The 24,449-nt window shown below is 42.9% G+C and overlaps 2 protein-coding genes across 2 annotated transcripts in view; both read left to right on the top strand.

The window, feature by feature from the left end:
• Positions 1–3,343: 3,343 nt before the first annotated feature.
• The window catches only part of LOC146634667 (protein NLRC3-like), a 90,697-nt gene continuing 69,591 nt past the window's right edge, over positions 3,344–24,449 (top strand). The window contains exon 1 of the mRNA XM_085379147.1: positions 3,344–3,490. The gene's annotated coding sequence lies outside the window, so the exon portion shown is untranslated. The remainder of the gene's footprint in view (positions 3,491–24,449) is intronic.
• LOC146634669 (protein NLRC3-like) lies at positions 8,501–22,682 on the top strand. Its single transcript, XM_085343741.1, has 7 exons — positions 8,501–8,612; positions 8,697–8,789; positions 9,553–9,654; positions 17,030–17,106; positions 17,223–19,062; positions 20,573–20,746; positions 22,487–22,682. Exons 1-7 carry the CDS (start codon positions 8,524–8,526, stop codon positions 22,680–22,682), a joined length of 2,571 nt encoding a protein of 856 aa, XP_085199867.1. The 5' UTR covers positions 8,501–8,523.

Here is a 24,449-nt window from a genome sequence, read left to right as displayed (position 1 = left end):
GTAGCACCAAAATAAAGCTGTGGGAGAACTGGGGAGTGTCATCTGTACCTGCTATTGTTGGAATAATAGTTTTTCTTGCATCTGAACTGCGCAAACACAGAGGTCATCTCACATATGGTTCGCCCCTCAGGGGGACAAAGGGCCTCAGGAGTGAGAAGAGATGAACCCGGCGACACTGGATTATAGGGTGTTGGTGAGCTCATTATTCTAACGAGCTCATCAGGGGGAATTGTTAGATTATAATATTATTTTATGCCATGTTATACCCCTAATTAAAGATTGTGAATTATTATGTAGTTTTAGTTTGCATCATTCTCCTGAATTAGAAGATGATGATAACTATTGCATTTGTTAAACTGATTTGCATTACATTAGACTGCTGATTTATTGTGGATGAATGATATTGTTTTATGATGCATTATACTGCTGAGTTATAAGAAATACTGTTTGCAGAAAGTCATCACCTTATTGGTCTGATTAGAAGAGAACAGAACATGCTGGAGTTTTCTGCCCCATCTCAGCAGGAGCAGATAAACGGGGAGCCAAGGTCGTAGCTTAGGCGCCGTGTGAGAGAAAGGATGTGAATGTTTAGGCTTTTATGATAAGGTGGAGGCACCAGAGGCTATAAGAGTTTGAGCAATGTGTAAAGGATACTGGCAAGTGGCTTTGGCACCAGAAGCGAGAGAGCTGACAGCCTTCAAAACTCCTTTTGGTATGTACCAATTTAAAGTCATGCGATTAACGATTAATGGACCATGTACTGAGAGATGTGTCAGCATTCTCTGCAGCATATCTGGATGACGTGGTGGTGAACAGCCAGTCCTGGGAAGAGCATGTCATTCACCTACAGAAGGTGCTACACTCCATCAGAATGGCTGGACTGACTATCAATCCCAAGAAGTGCTCCATAGCCAAGAGAGAAGTGGAGTACTTGGGCTTTGTAGTTGGCTCTGGGAAGATAAAGCCGCAGGTTGGAAAGATTGAAGCAATTCAGTCCTTCCCAGTTCCGACAACAAAAAGGAAGGTGAGAGGTTTTCTGGGTCTAGTAGGCTGGTACCGGAAATTCATACCTTCTTTTGCAGAGCGATCCACTGTACTGAATGACCTCACAAAAGGCTCAGCCCCCAACAAAGTGCGTTGGACAGAAGACTGTGAGCAAGCATTCAGAGACCTCAAGGAAGCAGTTTGCACACATCCAGTTCTACACAGTCCAGACTTCAACAAGCCATTCATCTTGCAAACTGATGCTTCAGGAGTTGGCCTTGGTGCTGTCCTTCAGCAAGAGGTGGATGGTGAAAGAAGGCCTGTGGTGTTTCTGAGTCGGAAACTACTCGACAGGAAGACGAGGTATTCGACGGTGGAGAAAGAGTGCTTGGCCATGAAATGGGCTATTGAGGCCTTGAGGTATTATCTTCTGGGACGTCACTTCACTCTGGAGACTGATCATCGTCCCCTCCAGTGGTTGAACCGCATGAGGGATGCAAATGCCCGCATTGCAGGATGGTACTTGTCTTTGCAGCTTTATGACTTTACGGTCCAGTATAGGCCAGGGAAGTCAAATGTGGTTGCTGATTGTTTATCTAGGATGACAGAGGACTGAAGCACTTCGCGCTCAAGAGAGGGAGGAGGAAATGTAAGGAAGAGGACTCACTTACTGTATTTTTTTTTTTTTTGTGCCTGTCCCGTTTGGCTCTTTTGCCATCAGAATTATTGTCTAAAGGCAAAGAAAGATGCCCAACGGATTTACTTTACCAAATTGACCATCCCAGCCTTGCCGTAATGGTCCATTTGATTCACCTTTTATTGTTCATTTCATTTTCACTTACTGAATACGGGACAGACTTGACTGTATTTATTTATATTATATGTATAGCACTTTAGAGCACACCTTTCACTTTATTAAAAGCACCTTATCAAGCAATTTATGAGCATTGCACTTTAAGCATGGATTTGCACACAAGAAGTTTAAATATTTATTGACTATTTATTGGGAATTTTAAAATCAGTTGGTAGCCTTATTTCAGATCCTGCACAGCTGCTCCTCATCAAGGAATGTGGTGGTTGTCTGTCAGGAGAGAAGAATGGTGATTGAGATTGTGATTAAGGTTTACCAGTAAGGAAAACTAATGCAAACGTGTGTGTGAAATCTAGGGATAAAAGTGGTGCAAATAAGTGTTTGTAAGTTAATGATTACTCACCTTTCTTGCCTGTGTCCTCTTCAAGGTGTTTGGGCAAATGTTTCCCCTGGGGTCCAGACACCATTTAAAGGTTCCGGGAGAGACCATTGGTAAAGAGAGTGTGGTGAATCTTTTTGTGCTTGGGTTTCTGGGTTTTTATAATATTGGGTTTGGTGTAACATTAAGTGTGAAATATTTATTAATATGTAAATGTGGAAATGTATTTATGTATTTATTTATTCTAATTAATATATTGTATACTGTGGTGGAAGGTTGGGATTTAAGAATTTACCTGAGAGTGGAATAATGGTTAAGTCTGTGACAGCTGAACATATTTAAGGCTGCCAGTTGTCATTAGAGGTGGATTTTTTGTGCTGTGAAGAAGCTCGACAAGTTAATTGTTGTAAGGAGAGCCATATAGCAAATAAATACTTTGTTCCACTACACTTGCCTTGGTCTGTCTCACTGTGTTTCCAGCCGCTAAGGGCCGCCCTGTTACAAGGACAAACAGCAGCACATGTTCTCTAAATGTTTGCAGTCATTTTTAAATGACGCTGATACTACATGAGACATTTTCCACATTTATTGTCTTTGAACAGAGAATAATAAAGCCATCAAACATACACAGGCTTCTGCAAATGCAAACTTCTGTGGTGCATTTGATGACCTGCAGAGGAGAACAAGTCGGGCTTTTCAGCCCTAACACAACAAGAACAGCTGTGGAACCATTGGCCATTTGCCATAGTGTAGCTGAGTCAAAACAGCCCAAGTGCTGAGAGGGAAAACATGATGATTTATGTAAAGTCATAACTGGCTGCAGCAGCTGAGCTTTGACCTGTGAGCTGCAGCTTAAGCTTCTTTTATGGTTCAGTGTTTAATGTTTAAACTGTTTATGGCTGCACACACACCCACAGTCAGGTTGTATACATATTGAAATATTATATACAGTGTGGCAGCTGACCTTTGACCTTTGACCTGTGAGCTTCAGACTCATTGCTGGTGTGAGGTGTTTAATACTATTGAAGCTTGCAGACACACCCACATCCTCTGATTTGTTCTCAGGGTTGTTCAGTGTGTTGGAGTTGGAGCAGAAACCTGCTGCAGGTTAATTATTGATCAAACAATATCACACAAGGTGCAGCAGCTGACCTTTGACCTTTGAGCTTCAGACTCTTTGCTGGTGTGAAGTGTTTAATGTGACTTCAGCCTGCAGACACAGAGGACTGATGAAGCAGAAGATTGTCTCTGTTTCTACACAGACCTGGTCCAGACAGCAGAGCTGCAGAGGGAAGACGTTCATGGGAAGAAGCTGAGTAAGTGCAACGTCCTCTTTGAATCCTGGATCAGGAAGTGAAGCCGGGGAATATTTGGTGTTTCAATAAGGTTTCTGTCTTTGACTCAGTCTGCTGTCACTTTGTTTCAGAGAGAAAAAGAGATTTCAGATTAACTGCATTATATGCTGAGTAACTAAATGCTGCTAGTCTGTGGTGTCACTCCCAGCAGCATCACGTCATTTCTTTACTCTGACCTTCAACATCAGTTAACTTAGCTAGCAGAGCAGCTAGCAGTTAGAGTATGAACTCTGTGTCAGCAGTCAGCTTGGTCCTGGTGGTCACCTGGTTTCATGTTTGCTGATGATCCAGATGTGTCCACATAATTATTTATTTCTGTAAATGTAAAGACTTTACAGATAAACAACAGCAGCCCTCTGGCTGGACTCTAACCTGTGAGTTTCCTGTGACTGAAACCACAAGCTGACATTTTCCTTCTGAAGCAGCTGAATGGATGTTTAAGTTTACCTGCATACATGGTGCAAATAAACCCGCTTTGGATGGTTTGGAGGCGGAGCCCAAAGCAGGACAGGATTCTAATGTGATTGGTCACTTTGATGAGGTGGCTGGAACTCAGGTGGTCGAGCAGGTCACCTGCTAACCAGAAGGTTGGTGGTTTAATGCCAGTCTGCATGGTGTCCTGGTGAATGTTCGACAGGAAACACTTAGACACATGGAAAAAGTGCTTGTGTGAACGTACAAGTTGTGTAAAGCTTGTGTTTGAAAAATAAAGTTTATTTCTTATTATTTATTTTATAATAAAGTTTTTTCCTGTGCAGCAGTGGAAATACTGACAACTATAGCTGGATTATTTATTTGAACTCTTTTAAACCAGAGGCTTCAGACGCAGGTTCTGCAGCCTTTAATGGTAATAGTCAAAGTGTGATCGGTGAATTGTGAGCAGCAGAAAGGAGGAAAGCACTAATGCTGGCACAAGGGGCCACAAGCCAGTGTACTCCAAGTGCCAGCCTGGGTAAATGGGGAGTGTTGCATTAGTAAGGGCCTTCTGAACTAAAGCTTTACCAAATAAAATGCGTGGATCATAATGAATAAGACTGTCATGCTACTGATGGCTGAAAGAAAAGGAAGAGGAGGAAGGAGGCATGTTAGGAGTAGGGATGGGTATCGTTTAGGTTTTATCCGATACCGGTGCCAAACCGGTACTTTTGAAACAGTGCCTGTGCTTAATCGGTGCTCGAATCAGTGATTAAAGAATGGAGAACACAAACTTTGTCCAAAAACCTCTCATGTTTTTATTTTTAGCAGTCTCTTTTTTTCTGCAAAATGATAACCAAGTTAGCCTTTTCTGTTGATACAAGATACCTCCTTTGGTTGGAACCGGTGCTTAAAGAATGGAGAACACAAACTTTGTCCTGAAACCGCTCATGTTTTGTTGTTTTTTTTGTAAAAAGATAACAATGTTAGCCTTTTGTGCAGCTATAGGGCATATATGGTATCACTCTATCAAACAAGAAGACAGCAGCATGTAACTACAATGGTGTTTGCTTGTTCACCTTACATTAATGTAATAACGTGGTTAGCCTACTCAACGTAAATTACACACAAACAACATTAAGCTACACACGCAGAGAAGAACGGCTGCTGCTGCCGTCATCATCCTCATCATTTCTGCTCCTCTGGCAGGGCTAGGGGCCAGGACTCTCCTCTTCAGGTTCTTGGGGGATGTTGCTAACTCCGTGTCCGATAACAGGCACCACACCCGCAGTAGTTGTGCTCGGTGTGAGGTCTTGCAGGAAGCTATCAAATACGGTGCATTTCTCGGCTTTAAAAAAAAAAACACTATGCGTCGCCGGGTGTTTCATGGTAAACAGACTGATTCTTATATAGCGCTTTTCTACTCTCCCAGAGTACTCAACATGCCACATTCACCCAATCACACCAGCACTTTATCTGTACTCAGTGCTTTCTAAGTACATTCACACTCCGAATGTGGAGAGCAAGTTGGGGTTAGTATCTTGCCCAAGGATACTTGGCACGAGGAGCCTGGGATCGAACCATCAGCCTTCCGACCAGTAGGTGACCAGCTCTACCTCCTGAGCTACAGCCTCCCTGTTTCACCAGATTCGAGGTGTTACCTCCTTTGCACAGTATCAGCTTAAAGCACTTGTTGCAGGCTGCTGAGTTTGCATCTTTTGCTGTGAAGTACAGCCAGACTTTGACCGCTTAGCCTTGGGCATTTTTAATCTGTCGCTCTGCTCTAAAAGAACATACGTACCGGGGCCCGCCTACTATCCTTGGAAAGGTAAAATGATTGGCTAGAATCCAAAGTGTATGACATCTCAGGAAAAAAAGCACCAAAATGTGCACTGCTTTTCAGTCTGGTTACTACCGTTTATGTCAGACCCGGTGCCATAATGACATCAGATACCGGTGCCCATCCGCAGTTAGGAGGCAATGGTAGAGAAGGAAAGACAGGAGATGGTAAATGGCCTGCATTTGTATAGCGCTTTTCTAGTCCATAGGACCCCAAAGCACTTTACACTACATTCAGTCATCCACCCATTCACACACACATTCACACACTGGCGATAGCAAGCTACATTGTAGCCACAGCTGCCCTGGGGCGCACTGACAGAGGCGAGGCTGCCGGACACAGGCGCCACCGGGCCCTCTGACCACCACCAGTAGGCAAACACGGGGTTAGTATCTTGCCCAAGGATATTTGGCATGCAGCCAGGGTGCAGCCTGGGATCGAACCACCGACCTTCTGATTAGTGGCTGACCTGCTCTGCCACCTGAGCTACAGCCACCCAGAGTGGAGGTGATGTATCTAAATGCATCTGAACAAAGCAGAAGTGCACACCAAACTCAACGGATAGTCAAATGTAGAATCACAGAACAGAACTGCAGGCTGAGTTTGGATGTTTGTCTTTCACACCTCTCTGTGTCTCACACACACAGTGACGTCAGACACAGTCACACTCACTGTTCCATCTGCTTTGTGCACAAATTCATTACTTTCTTCCTTCAATGATCTACATACTACGTGCTGCCCAGTGAATACTTTGCAATGTATTCCATCCCCTTTCAAGGCAGAATTACCCAGTTTATTCCCCATTACAAGACAACAATCAGTCACACTCACACAGACCACGTCTGGCCCGCACTCGCTCACATGTGCGTTTACCCACCAATGAGAGCTCTATCCTCCTTACATATTGGTGGATAAACCAAACACTCAACGCCCTCAGCGGCAGAGGAAAAACCTCCTTTCGGTGGAGCAACCATCCTTAACCCTCCTTAAAAACTGGCGAAGAAACCAGACCTCCTTAAAAAAAATAAAGAAAAACCGGTGGAGAAACCAGGTAGCTTCTAAAACACCATCTGTTTTAGAAAACAAAACAGATGGTGAATTCTTTAGAGAATTTTCTAGAAATCTTTTTCTTTCAAAACAGAATTCAGAATATTGATCTTTGACATGGAAGCTGTTTCTACAGGATCCTGATGGACACTCAAAGCTTTCATAAAATGTTCTCATTAGTTGTTTGCAGCAGAATATCACCTGATGTGAACCAAAACAACAAAAGTGCTCTGCACATGTGTGTGAGACTACAGATTCTAGAATCAGAACTGCTGATTTCATTACTCTGAACTTTTAAAGGCAGATTTTGTATCTGAGAGCAGGGACACTTGCTGTGTTCAGTGTGACTCGTCTCTGCAGAAGGTCAGGGCTCTGATAGTTGCAGTTAGCGGGTGACTTACTGGGCAGGTGGCTCCTGAGTGTCTGTTGGAGTCAGGGTTCATTATGGTCCTGGTTGCTACTGGAAATAAAGAAACAAAAGGAGGGTGTGTTGTTCAGGAAGTACAGACTGTAGCTCAGCAGGTAGAATTACTAACTGGAAGGTTGGAGGTTTGATCCCTGGCTGCTCCAGTCTGCACGCCACGGTATCCTTGGGCAAGATGTGGAACCCCGACTTGCTCTCCGATGCGGAACCCCGACTTGCTCTCCGATGCATCCATCATAGTGTCATTGTTAGAAAAAGAAGTGCTTGTGTGAATGAAGCACGCTGTATAAAATGCTTTGACTGCTCATACAGAAAAGCAGCTCATAAGAACTGGTTCATTTTCCAGATAATTCCACTATTAAGACAACAGACATTTGGGAGGCTTTCTCTGAGAGTAACACTGAAAGTCTTGCTGCTCCTCCACAAAATGAACTTCAGATTAAAGACACAGCTCAGATAAACACAACTCAAACTAATCTACACTATTTTTCTTTATTACGCAGCATTTTTATAACTATTTCCAGATGTTTCTAAAGATGAAAACAGAATTAAACTCCAGCCTGATGCGTTTCTGAGGTTCCTGACTCTGACCGTCCCTCAAACGCCTCTCTGGGCGTTTCCTTCCGTCGCTTTTACTTTCGCTTTCGTGAATGTTGTGGCGCAGTTGATCGTCTTATTAAATTCAGTTCTTTGCATTCTTTTGGCGGCGAAGAAAAACTGGGCTCAAAGTGGTCAAACTCAAAAAATGATCTTTATTTTACATTCCCGGGAACGGAGAACTGTTAGGCGCTATCATGCACCCACAGCTCTGAAAAAAAATCACAAGCTGCATGTGTATATATATTTCTGCTACGTCACATATAGTTTCGATCAAAACAACTCCTTACATAGTAGCAGTTGATGACAATGACAGCTGCAGAGTTTGTGTCTGATGTATTAAGTATGAAACACTGTTGGGCTAAAATCTGGTCAGAATGAATCCAGGTGCAGGTGTGTCAGTTTAGGACCACTGGACTAACATCCAAGTGCTCACAATATAAAGTGTATTCTGTAGTAACATCCTGGTGTTGCAGCAACAGTCCCACATGGAAACGTCAACACTCAAACTCAAAATCTCTTTTTGTCAACAATAAAATGACAGCAGACCAATTTGAACAAAGTTGGTAAAAAGCTTCAGAAATTAGTAAAATATTAAAAAGTGTCTGGATGCTCAATCATCCAGTAAATCCCCAAAAAGTTGATTCTGTTCATCTGGATGTTTTCAGCAGCATGGATCAGTGTGAGGACAGAGAGGAGGGAGTCCCTCCCTCTAAAAGCACTCTGTGTGGGGAACATGAGAGCCAGACCAAAGCTCAGAGGTGAGATGACCATCTCTAACTGTCCATGACTCTTCTCCATGTCACAGCTCAGCACTCACATCACTGCTCCATCATTATTCACAGGAACCAGCCTGGACCTCCACCCAGCTCTGTGTCCTGTAAGAGTGACGCGTCTAAAGATGACTTCATTAATTTCAAAGTCTCTGCTGCAGCGAGGTGAGCTGTTAGTAACAAGAACTCTCTGATTTAAATGATTTTGATGTTTCCTGGTTTCTAAAATGCATCTCTGTAGCAGAGCAGTGTCTCCAAGGATACACAGGCTCAGCTGTAACTGTCAGTTTATCTGGTTTAAGACACATTTGGACTCAATTGGCTGTTTTTAACTATGTATTTTAATCAGAGGTGTAAATCTAGACCTCACACATCTGGATCCTAAACTATGATAGAAACAGCTGCTAGCAGTGGGTAGTTTGACTTTGATACGCTGCTCTAGAAAGCAAACAAAGGTTTGTGCAGCTCCTCTTCAGAAAAGTGTTCAGAGAGCAGCTGCTGTATTAGACAAAGGCTCGTCCTGTGAGCCCAGATGTGTGTAACAGCTGGATGAAGGAGAACCATCACAGTCGCGTCTCCATCCCGCCTTTATTAATGAACTTCCTGTTGCTTGCAGATGACAGGAACACAAAGTGTTTGTGCCACGTGATGCTGCAGGATTTGTTAACGTGTCCATGATGGTAACATCTCCTCGTCTAACTGCAAACACATGAGCGCTCCTAACGGCAGCTATCACAGCCACACAGGCAGACTGTGTCTCACTGTTGCATTCAGGGACATTTGTTTTCCTGTAAAAAGCTGAACTCTAATCTAAGAGGACTGTTACTGACAGGAAACAGCTGCATTATCTGCAGTCTGTGTGATCACAGCTGCTTCAATCACTTTATCAGAGAATTGATCATTGAATAAAACATGTTTGTGTCTGCAGAGGTCAGAGGTCACAGTCTGCAGGATCCAGCTGTCCGTCTGTGAGGAGTGACTGGTCCAAAGGTCACCCTCCACACTTCAGTGGTGAACCTGGACCAACGAGGTCAGAGAACTGTGATGACTCCTTTACATGTTTGTGTTTTCCTGGATAAATATGACCAAAGATTCATTAAAAAGATAAAAATATTAGACTTTGTCCTGTAGCGCTGTGTGGCAGGCAGGATTGGCCCCAAACACAACAGGATGAAGTCAAAGAGGCAGCTTTATTTCAGCTGTGAACATGCAAACAGCAGAAATAAGAAAACATAACTGTAGGTTTGCAGTGAATGAAGCCTCAGCTCAACGCTCCATTTTGTCCCTCTTTTCCTTCTCCAAACAGCCACATCAGGAGTCTCTGATGGAGTTTTAAAATATTTAATTACAAATGTCCAAAGATGGGTTCAGGATACCTGAATCCACAATTATTAAAGCTAAAATAGTTCACAGGGTTTGGACTTTGTTAGGTGACGAGAGAACATCAAAGTGTTTTTATCTTCAAACAGTATTTTTATCACTTCAGTTGCTCTCACAGCCCTGTTTGTTATTTTACCAGAGCTCTTATGTTTCACTCAGTGCTCCCACCAAACACCTTGGAGGACACATTACAGGGAGTGCAGAATTATTAGGCAAGTTGTATTTTTGAGGAATAATGTTATTATTGAACAACAACCATGTTCTCAATGAACCCAAAAAACTCATTAATGTCAAAGCTGAATGTTTTTGGAAGTAGTTTTTAGTTTTAGCTATTTTAGGGGGATATCTGTGTGTGCAGGTGACTATTACTGTGCATAATTATTAGGCAACTTAACAAAAAACAAATATATACCCATTTCAATTATTTATTTTTACCAGTGAAACCAATATAACATCTCCACATTCACAAATATACATTTCTGACATTCAAAAACAAAACAAAAACAAATCAGCGACCAATATAGCCACCTTTCTTTGCAAGGACACTCAAAAGCCTGCCATCCATGGATTCTGTCAGTGTTTTGATCTGTTCACCATCAACATTGCGTGCAGCAGCAACCACAGCCTCCCAGACACTGTTCAGAGAGGTGTACTGTTTTCCCTCCTTGTAAATCTCACATTTGATGATGGACCACAGGTTCTCAATGGGGTTCAGATCAGGTGAACAAGGAGGCCATGTCATTAGTTTTTCTTCTTTTATACCCTTTCTTGCCAGCCACGCTGTGGAGTACTTGGACGCGTGTGATGGAGCATTGTCCTGCATGAAAATCATGTTTTTCTTGAAGGATGCAGACTTCTTCCTGTACCACTGCTTGAAGAAGGTGTCTTCCAGAAACTGGCAGTAGGACTGGGAGTTGAGCTTGACTCCATCCTCAACCCGAAAAGGCCCCACAAGCTCATCTTTGATGATACCAGCCCAAACCAGTACTCCACCTCCACCTTGCTGGCGTCTGAGTGGGACTGGAGCTCTCTGCCCTTTACCAATCCAGCCACGGGCCCATCCATCTGGCCCATCAAGACTCACTCTCATTTCATCAGTCCATAAAACCTTAGAAAAACCAGTCTTGAGATATTTCTTGGCCCAGTCTTGACGTTTCAGCTTGTGTGTCTTGTTCAGTGGTGGTCGTCTTTCAGCCTTTCTTACCTTGGCCATGTCTCTGAGTATTGCACACCTTGTGCTTTTGGGCACTCCAGTGATGTTGCAGCTCTGAAATATGGCCAAACTGGTGGCAAGTGGCATCTTGGCAGCTGCACGCTTGACTTTTCTCAGTTCATGGGCAGTTATTTTGCGCCTTGGTTTTTCCACACGCTTCTTGCGACCCTGTTGACTATTTTGAATGAAACGCTTGATTGTTCGATGATCACGCTTCAGAAGCTTTGCAATTTTGAGACTGCTGCATCCCTCTGCAAGATATCTCACTATTTTTGACTTTTCTGAGCCTGTCAAGTCCTTCTTTTGACCCATTTTGCCAAAGGAAAGGACGTTGCCTAATAATTATGCACACCTGATATAGGGTGTTGATGTCATTAGACCACACCCCTTCTCATTACAGAGATGCACATCGCCTAATATGCTTAATTGGTAGTAGGCTTTCGAGCCTATACAGCTTGGAGTAAGACAACATGCATGAAGAGGATGATGTGGACAAAATACTCATTTGCCTAATAATTCTGCACTCCCTGTAGTGTGATTTAGATTTCATTGGTGTAAACACCAGTCACACAAGCTAACCCATGGAGGCAGCAGCAGGCTTTGTGTTTGGTCTGTTGGCTTAAACTAAGAGAGTTTAGTTTGTTAGCACAAAGAGCTGTCAGCTAAAGCCCCGAATGCACTTTGAATACAGACGAACTGAGAAAAAGACTTTAAATACAGCAAACAGTCAAACTGACCACATGTTTTTCTGCTGATCATCCACAGCAGTACGTTTAGCATTCATGCTAGCAGCAGGCTATGACTGTCCACTCAGCACCAACACAGGTAGGAGTGAGCAGTGATGAAGCAGGACTGTGGGCAAGTTTGAGCTACAATCCTATTGGCTTCTCAGTTTCTCCAAAGAAAAGGGGAAAAATTCTTGGTGTTGTGAAGATGTGAGTTGGTCTTGTTGTCGTGGGGCTGGAAGGATGCTGGCAGTGAGAGGCTTTTCATACAGTGTTCAGTAACAGAATGAGAAGAAAGCCACTGCACATGAAACAAGGTGCTCGTAGTGTTTGTTTACTGTGTTTGTGCCACAATGTCAGATCAGTTGTAGATTCACATGCAGACTTGTCCAGTGAAACCAGTGCAAGTACTGCAGTACAGAGCAAAGACTAAGCAAGGGTGTTATTGTAAACTTTAACAAAAGACTGTTATGTGACAAAGAGTAAGTACATTATTTTTATGAGATTGTTCATCATGTCTTTAATTTAATATTTCCAGTTTTTCCTTCCTGTCTCATGAAGCTGTTACATTTTTCTCTTAGGATCAATAAGAGGCCAGAATCTCCTGGACCTGAACCCAGCTGTGTTTCCTTAAAGAGCAACGACTCGAAGGATATTGATATAAACTTTAAAGGCTGTTCTTCTGCTGCTGAGAGGTAATGTGTGTCTAGATGTTGTTCCTGACTCTGTATTTTTGAATAAATCCTCATGTTTAATATCAGCTCAGCTCTTTTTCACACATTTCTATGTTGGTATGTGAAGCGGTGTGTGTTGGAGTGTTTCCACAAACACAGCAGTCAGAGTGGAAAGAGTGGATGTTGTAGGAGGTGTTTGTGTAGTGAAGAGGCTGAGTGTCTGTAGGACTCCAGCTGCTCCAGCAGGTGTCTCCTTTGTGCTTTGCTTCAAACACAGTGTAGGGAGGAGCTTCCACTCAGGTGTTTCAGGTGTTGCTGGATGGAGGAGGACAAATAGTTTTTCCCTTCAGTGACACTTCAGCAGCTCAATGTTCTGGGAGATGTTTGTCTTTATGAATGTTTATGGATTATTGTTCTTACTTTGGTTAAACTGAGCAATACATTTTCCATCTAACATTTAAAGTAAATTTCCAGGTGAATAAAAGATCTGCAGCTGCAGCCTCTGTGATGTTTCACAGTCTGAAAGTAACAAATTCAACCAGAGTTCAAACAAAGGCTTAATATACGTGTGTGTTTGATATAATGCCAACAAGTACAAATAGGTGTTCTTACAGGTCTTAATCACAGAGGTCTGATAAGTCTGGTGACTTTCACACTCAGCAATTTTGCTGCCTTTTATTTTATATTGGCCTTTTTAAAGCCCTTCAAAGTCTCCCACATTCATACAGAGCTTTTAACACAAACTCCTTTACAGTCCTTCTCCTCTCACACACGATCACACGACTGATTTGTCTGCAGCAGCTGTGTTACTGCTAGTATTTTATTATGTGTGTAATCTCCAAATATTGTTCCTGTGGTTTAGTTTGACTTCCTTCTGCAAACTCAGCTGCTCTGTTGCTGATACACGTCTCCATGAATATGATTGATCAGATGCTGCCAACACCATGTGTTTCATGTGAACGCTCAGCTGAAACCCTGGGTTGACTTATCGAGTTAATAACAAGCTTCACGTGACTGTGAATGCTAAAGTGAATCCAGATAAAGGAAAGAGACCCTGCTAATGTTGGACTCACTTCTTAGTGTAGATCCCAGGAGGAAGTTCAACATAGCCATTCTTTGTGCTAGCTCGACCAAACCTGAGACCACAGTGCAGGATAATGATCATCATCTGTCTCTGTCAAGGACATTTAAAATCCACAAATAACAAACATAATTATATTTGATCATTAAAAATATGTTTTCACTTAAAAAAGCATGAGCACACTGGTGGATTACAGAAACATGAAAACTCGTTAACAGTAAAGTTAATTTAGGTGTAAACAAAGTGTCAAACATACTTAAGTAGAAGGACTGATGTTTGTGTTAAAATACCCTCTTAAAGCTGAAATACTGATTCAACTTCTTTCTCCAAAAGTTGATTCAGTTCATCTGGACGTAGCGTTTTGTGGGAGAAACATTTCGTCTCTCATCCAGGTGACTCCTTCAGTCTCAGCTGACTGCAGGATTCAATCTTATAAACAGGACATTTGCATGATGACTGAAACCTGCCCACTGAAGGAACAATGGGCTGGGAGGTCAGTTCCTTAATCTTAATTATGCAATTCTCATGACCATTGATCAACAACCACTGATCAATGGTCATGAGTACCATTCACAGAGAGTTGGGGAATGGCTGCAATCACAGCATGTAAGATGGTGACAGATGTACCCTTAGGCCCCCTCCTCAATTCAGAGATGGTCTTTCCCTTTTCACGTAAATGGCCTCCTTGACTCCGCCCTCAAACCAGCGTTCCTCCCTGTCCGGGATGTTACATCCTCATCATTGAAAGAGTGTCCACTGGCCTGTAGGTGTAAATAGACTGCAGAGTCCTGGCCTGACGAGGTGGCTCTTCTGTGTTGTAGCCAGAGGTTGTTTGGTTTCCCCGATATATAAATCCTGCCAATCGTCCTGCACTTAACAGCTACACTATGTTACTCTGTTTGTGTCGGGGGACCCGATCCTTGGGGTGGACCAGTTTTTGGCGCAGCGTGTTTTGGGGTTTAAAAGCCACAGAGACCCAGTGTTTAGAAAAAATGCGACTCAGCTGCTCCGACACTCCTGACACATATGGGATAGCTACAGGTTTTCTCTTAGGCAGCAGTTGTCCTTCTCTCCTGGATCGACTGGAACTTTCTTTAGGAGCCTTTCCAGCTTTGACAAAAGTCCAGCTGGGACACATTTACGCTACGTCCAGATGAAGAGAATCAACTTTTGGAGATTTACTTTCCTGGATGATTGAGAATGCATCAAGACGTTCCTCCTAAAGTGTTATTCAGAAAAATGACAAAAAAAGTTTTAAAAATAAGGATTAAAATATTAAAAACTATGTTTTTGAGTTTCCTGATGTAGCACAAAAATATATGAACATAACTGTATATAGGACAGATATTTACGGTTCTTTTAGGCAGCACCAAAAAACAAAAAGACTATTTTTAAGCTGTCTGAGGTAGTGAGTCAACATGTCACACTGGGTCAAAGGTCAGGGAGTAAAAGTGTGTTTTAAAGGAGGTTTAAAAGCAGCGAGTGAAGGAGCCTGTCGAGGTAAATCGTTCCATAACTGATCAAATTCAGTTGGTGGACCTCTGTGTGAAATCAAGCATCTGGTTCACAGAGAGGATAACCCTCACATGGGCTGTACAACATTATATAGGGAGACATTGTATTTTTATTTTATTTTTTATTCCTATTTATTCTATTTATCCCCTTTGTATATTTTATTTATATTTGTCTCTGTATTTATATATGTGTGTGTGTGTGTGTGTGTGTGTGTGTGTGTGTGTGTGTGTGTGTGTGTGTGTGTGTGTGTGTATATATATATATATATATATATATATATATATATATATATATATATATATATATATATATATATATATAATAAAACAATTCTGTAACTGTAACTTCGGTCGTTGCTGTGCTTTTTGGAAGTCGAATTTCCCAGAGGAACCCACCCGAGGGATTAATAAAGTTCTATCTTATCTTATCTCTTATCTTATCTTAAAAACAGAGATTATCGTAGCCATCGCTCTCTCGCATGGACGTGGCAGTCTTGCTGTCTGCTGCGAATCCTCCCCGTACCTCCGTGACCTCGTCTGGTATCTGCTCCCTCCTCTGTAAGAGACAGTAAAGGAAAACACGTCTCTGCCTAGTCTTGAAAATCGAATCTTATCATCCATTGTTCTTCTAGGGCCTCTTCTTCTTGTGGCCTCAGCTAACTGCTAATATTTAAATGGCTAACATTAACATGTGTGCCAGCCAGGTTCACATTTATGATTAACTATGATTAATTAACTGATGTTGAAACTGGAGCTTTACTGACCTCTGAAATTCCTCCTAAAGTGTTATTCAGTGTTGTGACAGTCAGCTGCTTCAGCTGCTGCTGGGATGGGCTGTGGCAAAGAGAACAGAGAAAATCCAAATCAGAGTTTTTCTCTGAATTAAAAGCAAGGAAACAACAATATATTCTACATGGTGAAACTGATGGTTTATGGTGTTTGGGTCTGTTTTTCTGTATTTATGCAGATAAAGTGTAAACTCAGATGAATTATACCATCAAATGTTAAAGGACAATATCAGGATGAGTGTCTGTGAGCTGAGAAGGACGTGAAGCGAGCAGTTTATCCCAGAGCTGAAGCTGCTCTGTGTGCAGAGATGAGCTCAGATTCCTGCTGTGATTGATCAACAGTCACAGAAATGTAGACTTGTAGTTATTACTGCAGTATGGTCACAGCAGATACTGATAAACATGTATTATGAGGATGGATGATCAAGTTTCTCACTCTCTCCTTTAAATCTCAGTTTTTTTCTTCTTCACAGTTTATCTGTTAATTTATTAATGAATAACACTGAAAGAGTTTCTGTTATATTTCCCCTTGAACATCAGCTTATTAGGGCGGCATTAGGAAATAGCCCCCCTCCAAAGAATGAATAAATGAATGATGATAATAATAAAATGATTCAAAAGCAGAGCTCAGAGTGGTAGAATGGTCAAACATGGATCCACGGGTGGTTCAACTGCATTTGGTGACGTGACTAAAGCAAATCTTTCAAATAATCCCACCATCAACGGGATGTTGTCTCCTTTACTACGGTTACTTTACTTGGTCGCCGTGTGAGTTTCTTTGAAATGAACCAAATTCTTTTATTTGTTGGTTGTTGCATATTTAACCTCTACAGTCAGGAAAGGAGGAGATGAGGCCTCAACAATGTTGGGTTGTAGCTGTGCTTCAGGTTAGAGTGAGTGTCCATGGAATAAATGTAAGTCAGTGAACTGGAAACATGACTGTGTTCAAACTTTGTTTTCCTTTTTATAATGAGTCTAATCAAAGGTGGACAGAAGTATCTCCACTGTGACTTTTCTGTGTCACCATCAGAGCTTCTGCACAGTGTGGAGAAAGATCCAGAAGCAGAGCTGGACTGCAGACAGCCAGTCAGAGCAGCTGTGTACAAAGTAAGACTGAACATCTGTCTGCTGATGGACTCATTTCTGAAAACTGGACTTCTTGTGTTGTTCAGACATTGAAGAGTTTTCTTTCTCTTTAGTCTCATTGTTTTTCTTTCTTTCAGCAGATGTTGGTCTGCAGGAGGTTTTAGATGAACATAAGATCAGTCTGAGGAGGAGATGTGAACGTGTGACTGAAGGAAGTGATGAAACAGGAAGTAGAACCCTCCTCAACACCATCTACACTGAGCTCTACATCACAGAGGGACAGAGTGAAGAGGTTCATACCCAACATGAGGTGAGGCAGCTGGAGACAGCTTCCAAGATGGATGCCCTCCATGACGCTCCAATCAGGTGCCAGGACATCTTTAAAGCCTTACCTGACCAACAGAGACCCATCAGAGTGGTTCTGACCAACGGCGTGGCTGGTGTTGGAAAAACCTTCTCAGTGCAGAAGTTCACTCTGGACTGGGCAGAGGGCTTGGAGAACCAACATGTCAGTGTGCTGGTTCTGCTTTCATTCAGGGAGCTGAACCTGATCAGAGATGAGCAGTACAGTCTTCTGGAGCTGCTCCATGTTTTCCATCCAACATTACAGAAGGTCACAGCAGAGAAGCTGGCTGTCTCTCAGCTTTTGTTCATCTTTGACGGCCTGGATGAAAGCAGACTTTCATTGGATTTCACCAACAGGAAGCTGCTGTCTGATGTCACACAGAAGTCATCAGTCAGCCAGCTGCTGACAAACCTCATCCAGGGGAATCTGCTTCCCTCGGCTCTCGTCTGGATAACTTCCCGACCTGCAGCAGCCAATCAGATCCCTCCTACATGTGTTGACAGGCTAACAGAAGTACGAGGCTTCACTGACGCCCAGAAGGAGGAGTACTTCAGGAGGAGATTCAGTGATGAAGAGCTGTCCAGCAGAATCATCTCCCACATGAAGACATCCAGGAGCCTCCACATCATGTGTAGTATCCCAGTCTTCTGCTGGATCACTGCTACAGTTCTGGAGCACATGTTGACTACAGAGCAGAGAGGAGGGCTGCCCAAGACCCTGACTGACATGTACTCACACTTCCTGCTGGTTCAGACAAAGAGGAAGAAGAACAAGTACCATGAGGGACGTGAGACGAGTCCACAGGAGCTGACGGAGGCTGACAGGGAAGTTCTTCTGAAGCTGGGGAGGCTGGCATTTGAACATCTGGAGAAAGGAAACATCATGTTCTACCAAGAAGACCTGGAGCAGTGTGGTCTGGATGTAACAGAGGCCTCGGTGTACTCAGGAGTTTGTACAGAGATCTTCAAAAGAGAGTGTGTGATCTTCCAGAAACCAGTCTACTGCTTTGTTCATCTGAGCATTCAGGAGTTTCTGGCTGCTGTCTACATGTTCCACTGTCACACCAACAGGAAGACAGAGGTGGTAGAAGGTTTTCTAGGGAATTTCCGAGAAGAATACAAAAACAGATCTTTTTTTAAGAACATGTTCAAGTCTTATAGCTTCACATCACTGGATGTCTTTTTGACTAAAGGCATGTATAAATCCCTCCAGAGTAAAAATGGCCACCTGGACCTGTTTGTTCGCTTCCTTCATGGCCTCTGTCTGGAGTCCAACCAGAGACTCTTAGTAGGTCTGCTGGGTCAGACAGAGATCAGTCCAGGAACCATCCAGAGAGTCATCAACAACCTGAAGGAGATGAACAGTGATGAAATCTCTCCTGACAGAAGCATCAACATCTTCCACTGTCTGATGGAGATGAACGCCCTCACATTATTTCAGGAGATCCAAGAGTTCCTGAAGTCAAAGAACAGATCAGAGAAGTTACTCTCTGAGATCCAGTGCTCAGCTCTGGCCTACATGCTGCAGATGTCAGAGGAGGTTCTGGATGAGTTGGACCTGCAGAAGTACAACACATCAGAGCAGGGACGACAGAGACTGATTCCAGCTGTGAGGAACTGCAGAAAGGCTGGGTGAGTCCAGATGTGATCATTAACATCATTGATCAGTGTAGGTTAGTAGTTTAATTTTGAAAATAAAATCAGATTGTAACCACAAAGTGTTTGTGTCCGTACGCTGCAACCTTCCACACCATTCCTTTATTGTACAGACTCAGCAGCAGCTCCATGGATCCCAAATCCAAGAGTGGAGAACAGATTTGAAGTGTGTCACATCCATGCAGTCACAGCTGTTTCCACCATGTTTCCACTGATATTAATCCTGTTCAATGACACGTTTCATATCAGTGAATATGTTCTTTAGGACGTCCACTGACATGTTTAAGTGTCCTGCTGGAAATCACTCAAATCATCCATGAAATCCATGAAAAATCCTTTTAGTGTTTCTAACTTCACCCTCTGTCCTCTCTCTCTCTCCATCCTCCTCACTGCTTCTTTCACTGATAATCACACAAACATCGTATTCAGCTACAAAATAACACAATAATATCATCTGATGATCATTATTATAAGAGCAGGATCCATATTTGATATCAGAGTAACACACTGCTTGGTTATGTGCAGTCATCATCAGTGACTGTGGGTCAAACAGAAGCTCTCTGATTGGTTGCTGACCTTGGTCACCTGTCCACTCTCACCTGTTTGTGTTTGCTCTCTCTTTGCTGTCTCCATCCTCTCTCTCCTTTCTCTCCCTCTCTGTCTTTGTACGTCACTCAGGTCCAATGGAAACAGTGACATTTACAAACCAATCAAAGACAAACTGATCCATGTCAGGTTATAACAATATTCAAAGTGAATACAGGCTGCTGCTGGACACAGACAGGTAACATCATTTTGACTTGCTGTCACCTGGATCTGGACTCATAAACACTGAAGCCCTGAACAGGAATACAAATCATTTTCTGCCAACTAGCGACACACCAGCAGATAATGGCTCAGAAAGCTCAAATGAGCCAATCATTTCTGTGTTTAGTTCCCCTGAAATCAGATCTGATATCAGCAGCTCTGAGTTCATTCATCATTATTGTCCAGTGATGAGATTTCTGCTCCGTTTGGTAACAGTCAGCAGGTTTTTCCTGCGTGTGGACGTGAACAGTCGTACCTGACAGCAGGTAGCAAACAGAGATCATCTTTCCAGCTGGAACTCTTCACTGAGCTGAACTCATTCAAAATGTTCTGGAGTCAAAACAGGAAACAGTCCAAATGTGTGTCTTCACTCTGACTCTGGATCAGATCTCAGTGACAGACTGTGGACATTATGGAAGCCTAAATGTGACACCATCTTCCTCCTTCATCTGCAGATTAAAGCCAAACAAAGATTCTCATTAAAAGTCTGCAGGTCTGAGAGAGACTCAATCGTTGTGTCATGTCAAACACAGTAAGAGGAGCTGAAGCACAGATGTGAAGAGCAGATTCATCAGATTATGACCTCACTCTGTTTTGTCTTCATATACATTCAGTCTGTGTTTATAATGCAGATTTTCTGCTTTTATAATAACACATTTTATATTTTCTATCATCACAGACTGACTCAGTGTGGACTCTCAGAGTCTCACTGTGAAGTTGTGGCCTCAGCTCTGAAGTCCAGCCCCTCCCATCTGACACAGCTGGACATGACTTGGAACAAGCTGCAGGATTCAGGTGTGAAGCTTCTGTGTGCTGGACTGGAGAGTCCAAACTGTGGACTGGAGACTCTGAGGTGAGTTCACTGACTGCGGCTGTTGTTGTTTTTCTATATTTCAGGTCTTTGATGTTTAAAACTTTCTTTAGTTCCTAAATGTTCAGGATGTGTCTGAAGACAAATGTGAAGAAGTTTGAGTGCTTTCAGAAATGTTGTCTTTCCAAACGACTGAACAACAGTTTTTCCTTTTGGCTCCAAACAGAAGTGACAGACTTGAGCAGGGTTCATTTAAAGGCTGACAGAAGTGGAGTGGTGACGGGGAGATGTTTGACAGGACAGTGTTTCAGCCTCCACAGGTTCATGTTGTGCTCCATCAGTCAGTGAAGATGAAGTCAGTGCTGATGAGGCTGTAGAGTGTGTGAGGGATGTGAATGAGGATGATGAAGATCTGATGATAGCAGATAAAAACAGGCTGCAGAGACTTTGAGCCATACAGGGCACACAGTGTGTGTACAGAACAGCTGAAATCATTATGGAGGCCTCACTGGGATATGGAAGCATCACAGTACAGCTTCAGTGAAGCATTAAAGTCTCTGATATGAGATGAGAAATGAAGCAGCCAGAGCTTTTTCATGAGTGGAAATCCACTGTGACTGTGAGCTGCTGCTACAGCCTCCAGATTAGCCAGCAGCTCATCCTGCTCAACATTTCCTCACCAACTTTAATGGAAGTGTGATGTTTTCAGCTGGAGTGATGGTCAGGGTGGCCTCCCTCTCCTCTTCTTCTCCTCTTCCTCTTTCATTTGTAAAGCCACTTCTGCTGCTTTCATTCATTTGGAAGTCCTGTAGCTGAGTTTGGGAGAGACTAACAGCCTCGGCAGCAGAGGGGAGAAAGGCTGTAACACCACCACTTTACTCTGTTCTACCTGTCACATCATTTTATCAGGAAACAAATATGCTCATGTTTTTACTATGTTTGTCTTGAAGATGTAAGAAGATCACATGGTGCTTTTTATTATTGTGTTGGTTTGTTTGCTGTCTCTTGGATGGAGCCCAGCTGTGCGTGGCCCCTGGGCCTGTGGTCAGAGTGTGTGCTGGATAATCCGGCCCAGGATGAGGCCAAACTGACATGGGATGAAATGTCTGTCACATAATTGAGCTTAGTGTAGTTTCATTTCTGCACAATTTAAAAACAACCAAAACTTTGTTCTGTCTTTTCTATGTTATACTGTAGACTTTCTTTGATACTGTGTCCAAAAGGAGCAGCTTTTACTTTGAAGGGGAGCCGTCTCTGTTTCCTCTTCAGGTTGGATGATGGAAGCAAATGAGTGTGTGATGTTCTTTCAGTGTTGCACTTTGTAGACGCTCCCTGAGCACTGGTCTCACAGCCAGCTGCACATAGAGACCAGTGTTGTTAGTCCAGGTCAGAAGACGACTTGTTGGAATGAAAATGAGCTTGTAGTTTGTCTGCTTTAATAATATGACTGGAAAAAGGTGTTGGACTTCAAATATGTCCATTTCTTTCACACTTCACCTTTAAAAGTGAAGCCTTGTGGTTCCTGGAAGGAAAAACAAGACTTTTTCAAGTCTTTGTCCTGTTTTTATGAGAAATGTACGACTTTAATGTGAAACATTCAGAGTTTTTTCTCTTGTTGTGTTTGTTTGAAGCTGCTTCCTGTTGGCTTCAGCTGTTTGGAGTTTCCATTTTCTAAACTTCTACATTCTGAACCTTCTTCAGCTCTGAACAGATGATGAAACACTGAATGATTTCAAGCTCACACTTTGTCTAATAAACTTACATCTTTCATTCTTTATACAGATTGATCAACTGTGGTTTGTCAGAGATCAGCTGTGATTATCTGGCAGCAGCACTGAAGTCCAACCCCTCCCATCTGAGACAGCTGGACCTGAGCTCCAACTACAAGCTGCAGGATTCAGGAGTGAAGCATCTGTGTGGTTTCCTGGAGAGTCCAGGATGTGGACTTGAAACTCTGAGGTCAGTCAGCATGTTTTAGTTGTGCTGAGATGAATATGATGTGAAAGTTGTGCTGACACTAAACTGCAGACATCAGGCTGATATTATACTGATCCACACTGAGGATCTTCATGGTAAAGTCTGTTTTCTTCTTCTCTGGTTTAGTCCATTGACTGCAGCAGAACAATGTTCACATTTCAAACCTTCAAAGAAGAAGAAAAATCCTCCACTGGATAATTCACTGTGAAACTCTCCAACTCTTCATTCCACCTTAAAGTCTGTCTGACACTGAAATCCAAAGCAAAATGTGTGTTTGCTTTACAGACAGCAGTCCAACACAAACATACACACATCATCCAAAACACAGTCCAACATCCAAATCTCCTCCACTGCCAGCATGAATGATGGGAAAGAGAAGGAGGAACACTCTGACATTCAGGGTTAGAATGAGTTTCATGAAGCAGACTGTGAAGATCAAAGCTGCATTAGAAAGCTTACATGAATGAATGAGTGGACAGAAGTGGACAGAGATCATCTGAAGCACTTCAAAGGCTTTAAATCAGCACATTTCTCTTTATTCTTTATCAACTCTGTTAGTTTCTCTCAGTTTTCTGTGGAATGAAGCTAACAGCAGGCTAATAAGATGCTGACCAATAGGTTTCTATTAAAGGTTGTAATTTGTATATGAAAAAGTGCTTTGGCTCAGCAGGGATCAGCTTACAGGTAGAATACAGCTGCTGGATGGGATTAGCATGTCATAGCTATCTACCAAACTGCTAACTGGGGGATTTCAGGCCATCTATGGATCATTTTTGCTAACTGTTTATTCAGCTTAGGCTCACAGGGCTGCAGCCTGTGCCCTAGCTGTCATAGGGCAAGAGGCGTGGTCCACCTGCACAGGTGAGCAGTCCATCACAGGGCCAACAGAGAGAGACAGAGAAGCACTCTCTCACATCCACACCTACAGCCAATTTAGAAGCACCAATGAACCTAAGCAGCATTTCATTGGACTGTGGGAGAACATCCAACCTCCACAGAAAGGCCAACAAGCTTCAACCTACAACCTTCTTGCTTTAAGGCACTAGTGCGAACCACTTTTCCCCATTTCAGCCCAAATCCTGCATCTTCCTGTTTCTGACTCCAGGCCAGCTCCACTAACACTTTCTCATCAGACACTGCCACCTAGTGGAGGAAGTCTTAGTTCCACTTGAAGCTTCAGATTACAGTTAGTTCCTTTACAAAGAGGTGGAGGTGGTGGGGCCACAGCAGCATCATCCCTGAGTGCCATAGGGCACTTAACCTTTGTTTCCATATGCTGGGAACTTCCTGTTGTTCCAAGGAGGACTGGAAAATGTGTGAAAATCTCCCAGTCAGTTCCTCACAGCACACTTCAATCATTTCCCTCCCACAGCATCAGGACCAGGGCTTTTTCTCTCTTTGGTCCCACTAAGAGATTTCCACACAAACACCTCATCAGTGGGACTCTCAGAGCTACCAGCCCTTTGCTACAATCACAAAGCTGTTCATTGAAATCAATGATATCAAAGCTGGAATCAAATGAGTCCAAGTCTTCTGCTGATTCAGCATCACATTCATCTTTGCTCCTTGTTCTGCATCCCCACCATGGACTTCATTCCTTTCCAAGCTAGCCTTGAGTGTCCTTTATTCAGCTCATCCTCTGCTTTACTTTTACACCTGATTTTAGCTGCTTTATCTCTCTTTCAACAAGTTTCTGTGCCTCAATCTTTTTCTTCTCTCCCTCATAACAAGACAGCTTCTTCTGCCTGAGAACATGTTGGAGTGATTT

The sequence above is a fragment of the Diplotaxodon limnothrissa genome, linkage group LG3 (genome assembly GCF_057381915.1).
Source record: "Diplotaxodon limnothrissa isolate DT_005_m linkage group LG3, D_limnothrissa_male_GT1.1, whole genome shotgun sequence".
Taxonomy (NCBI): Eukaryota; Metazoa; Chordata; class Actinopteri; order Cichliformes; family Cichlidae; genus Diplotaxodon; species Diplotaxodon limnothrissa.
Note: the sequence above shows the minus strand (reverse complement) of the source record. Positions and strands in the feature narration are given on the sequence as shown.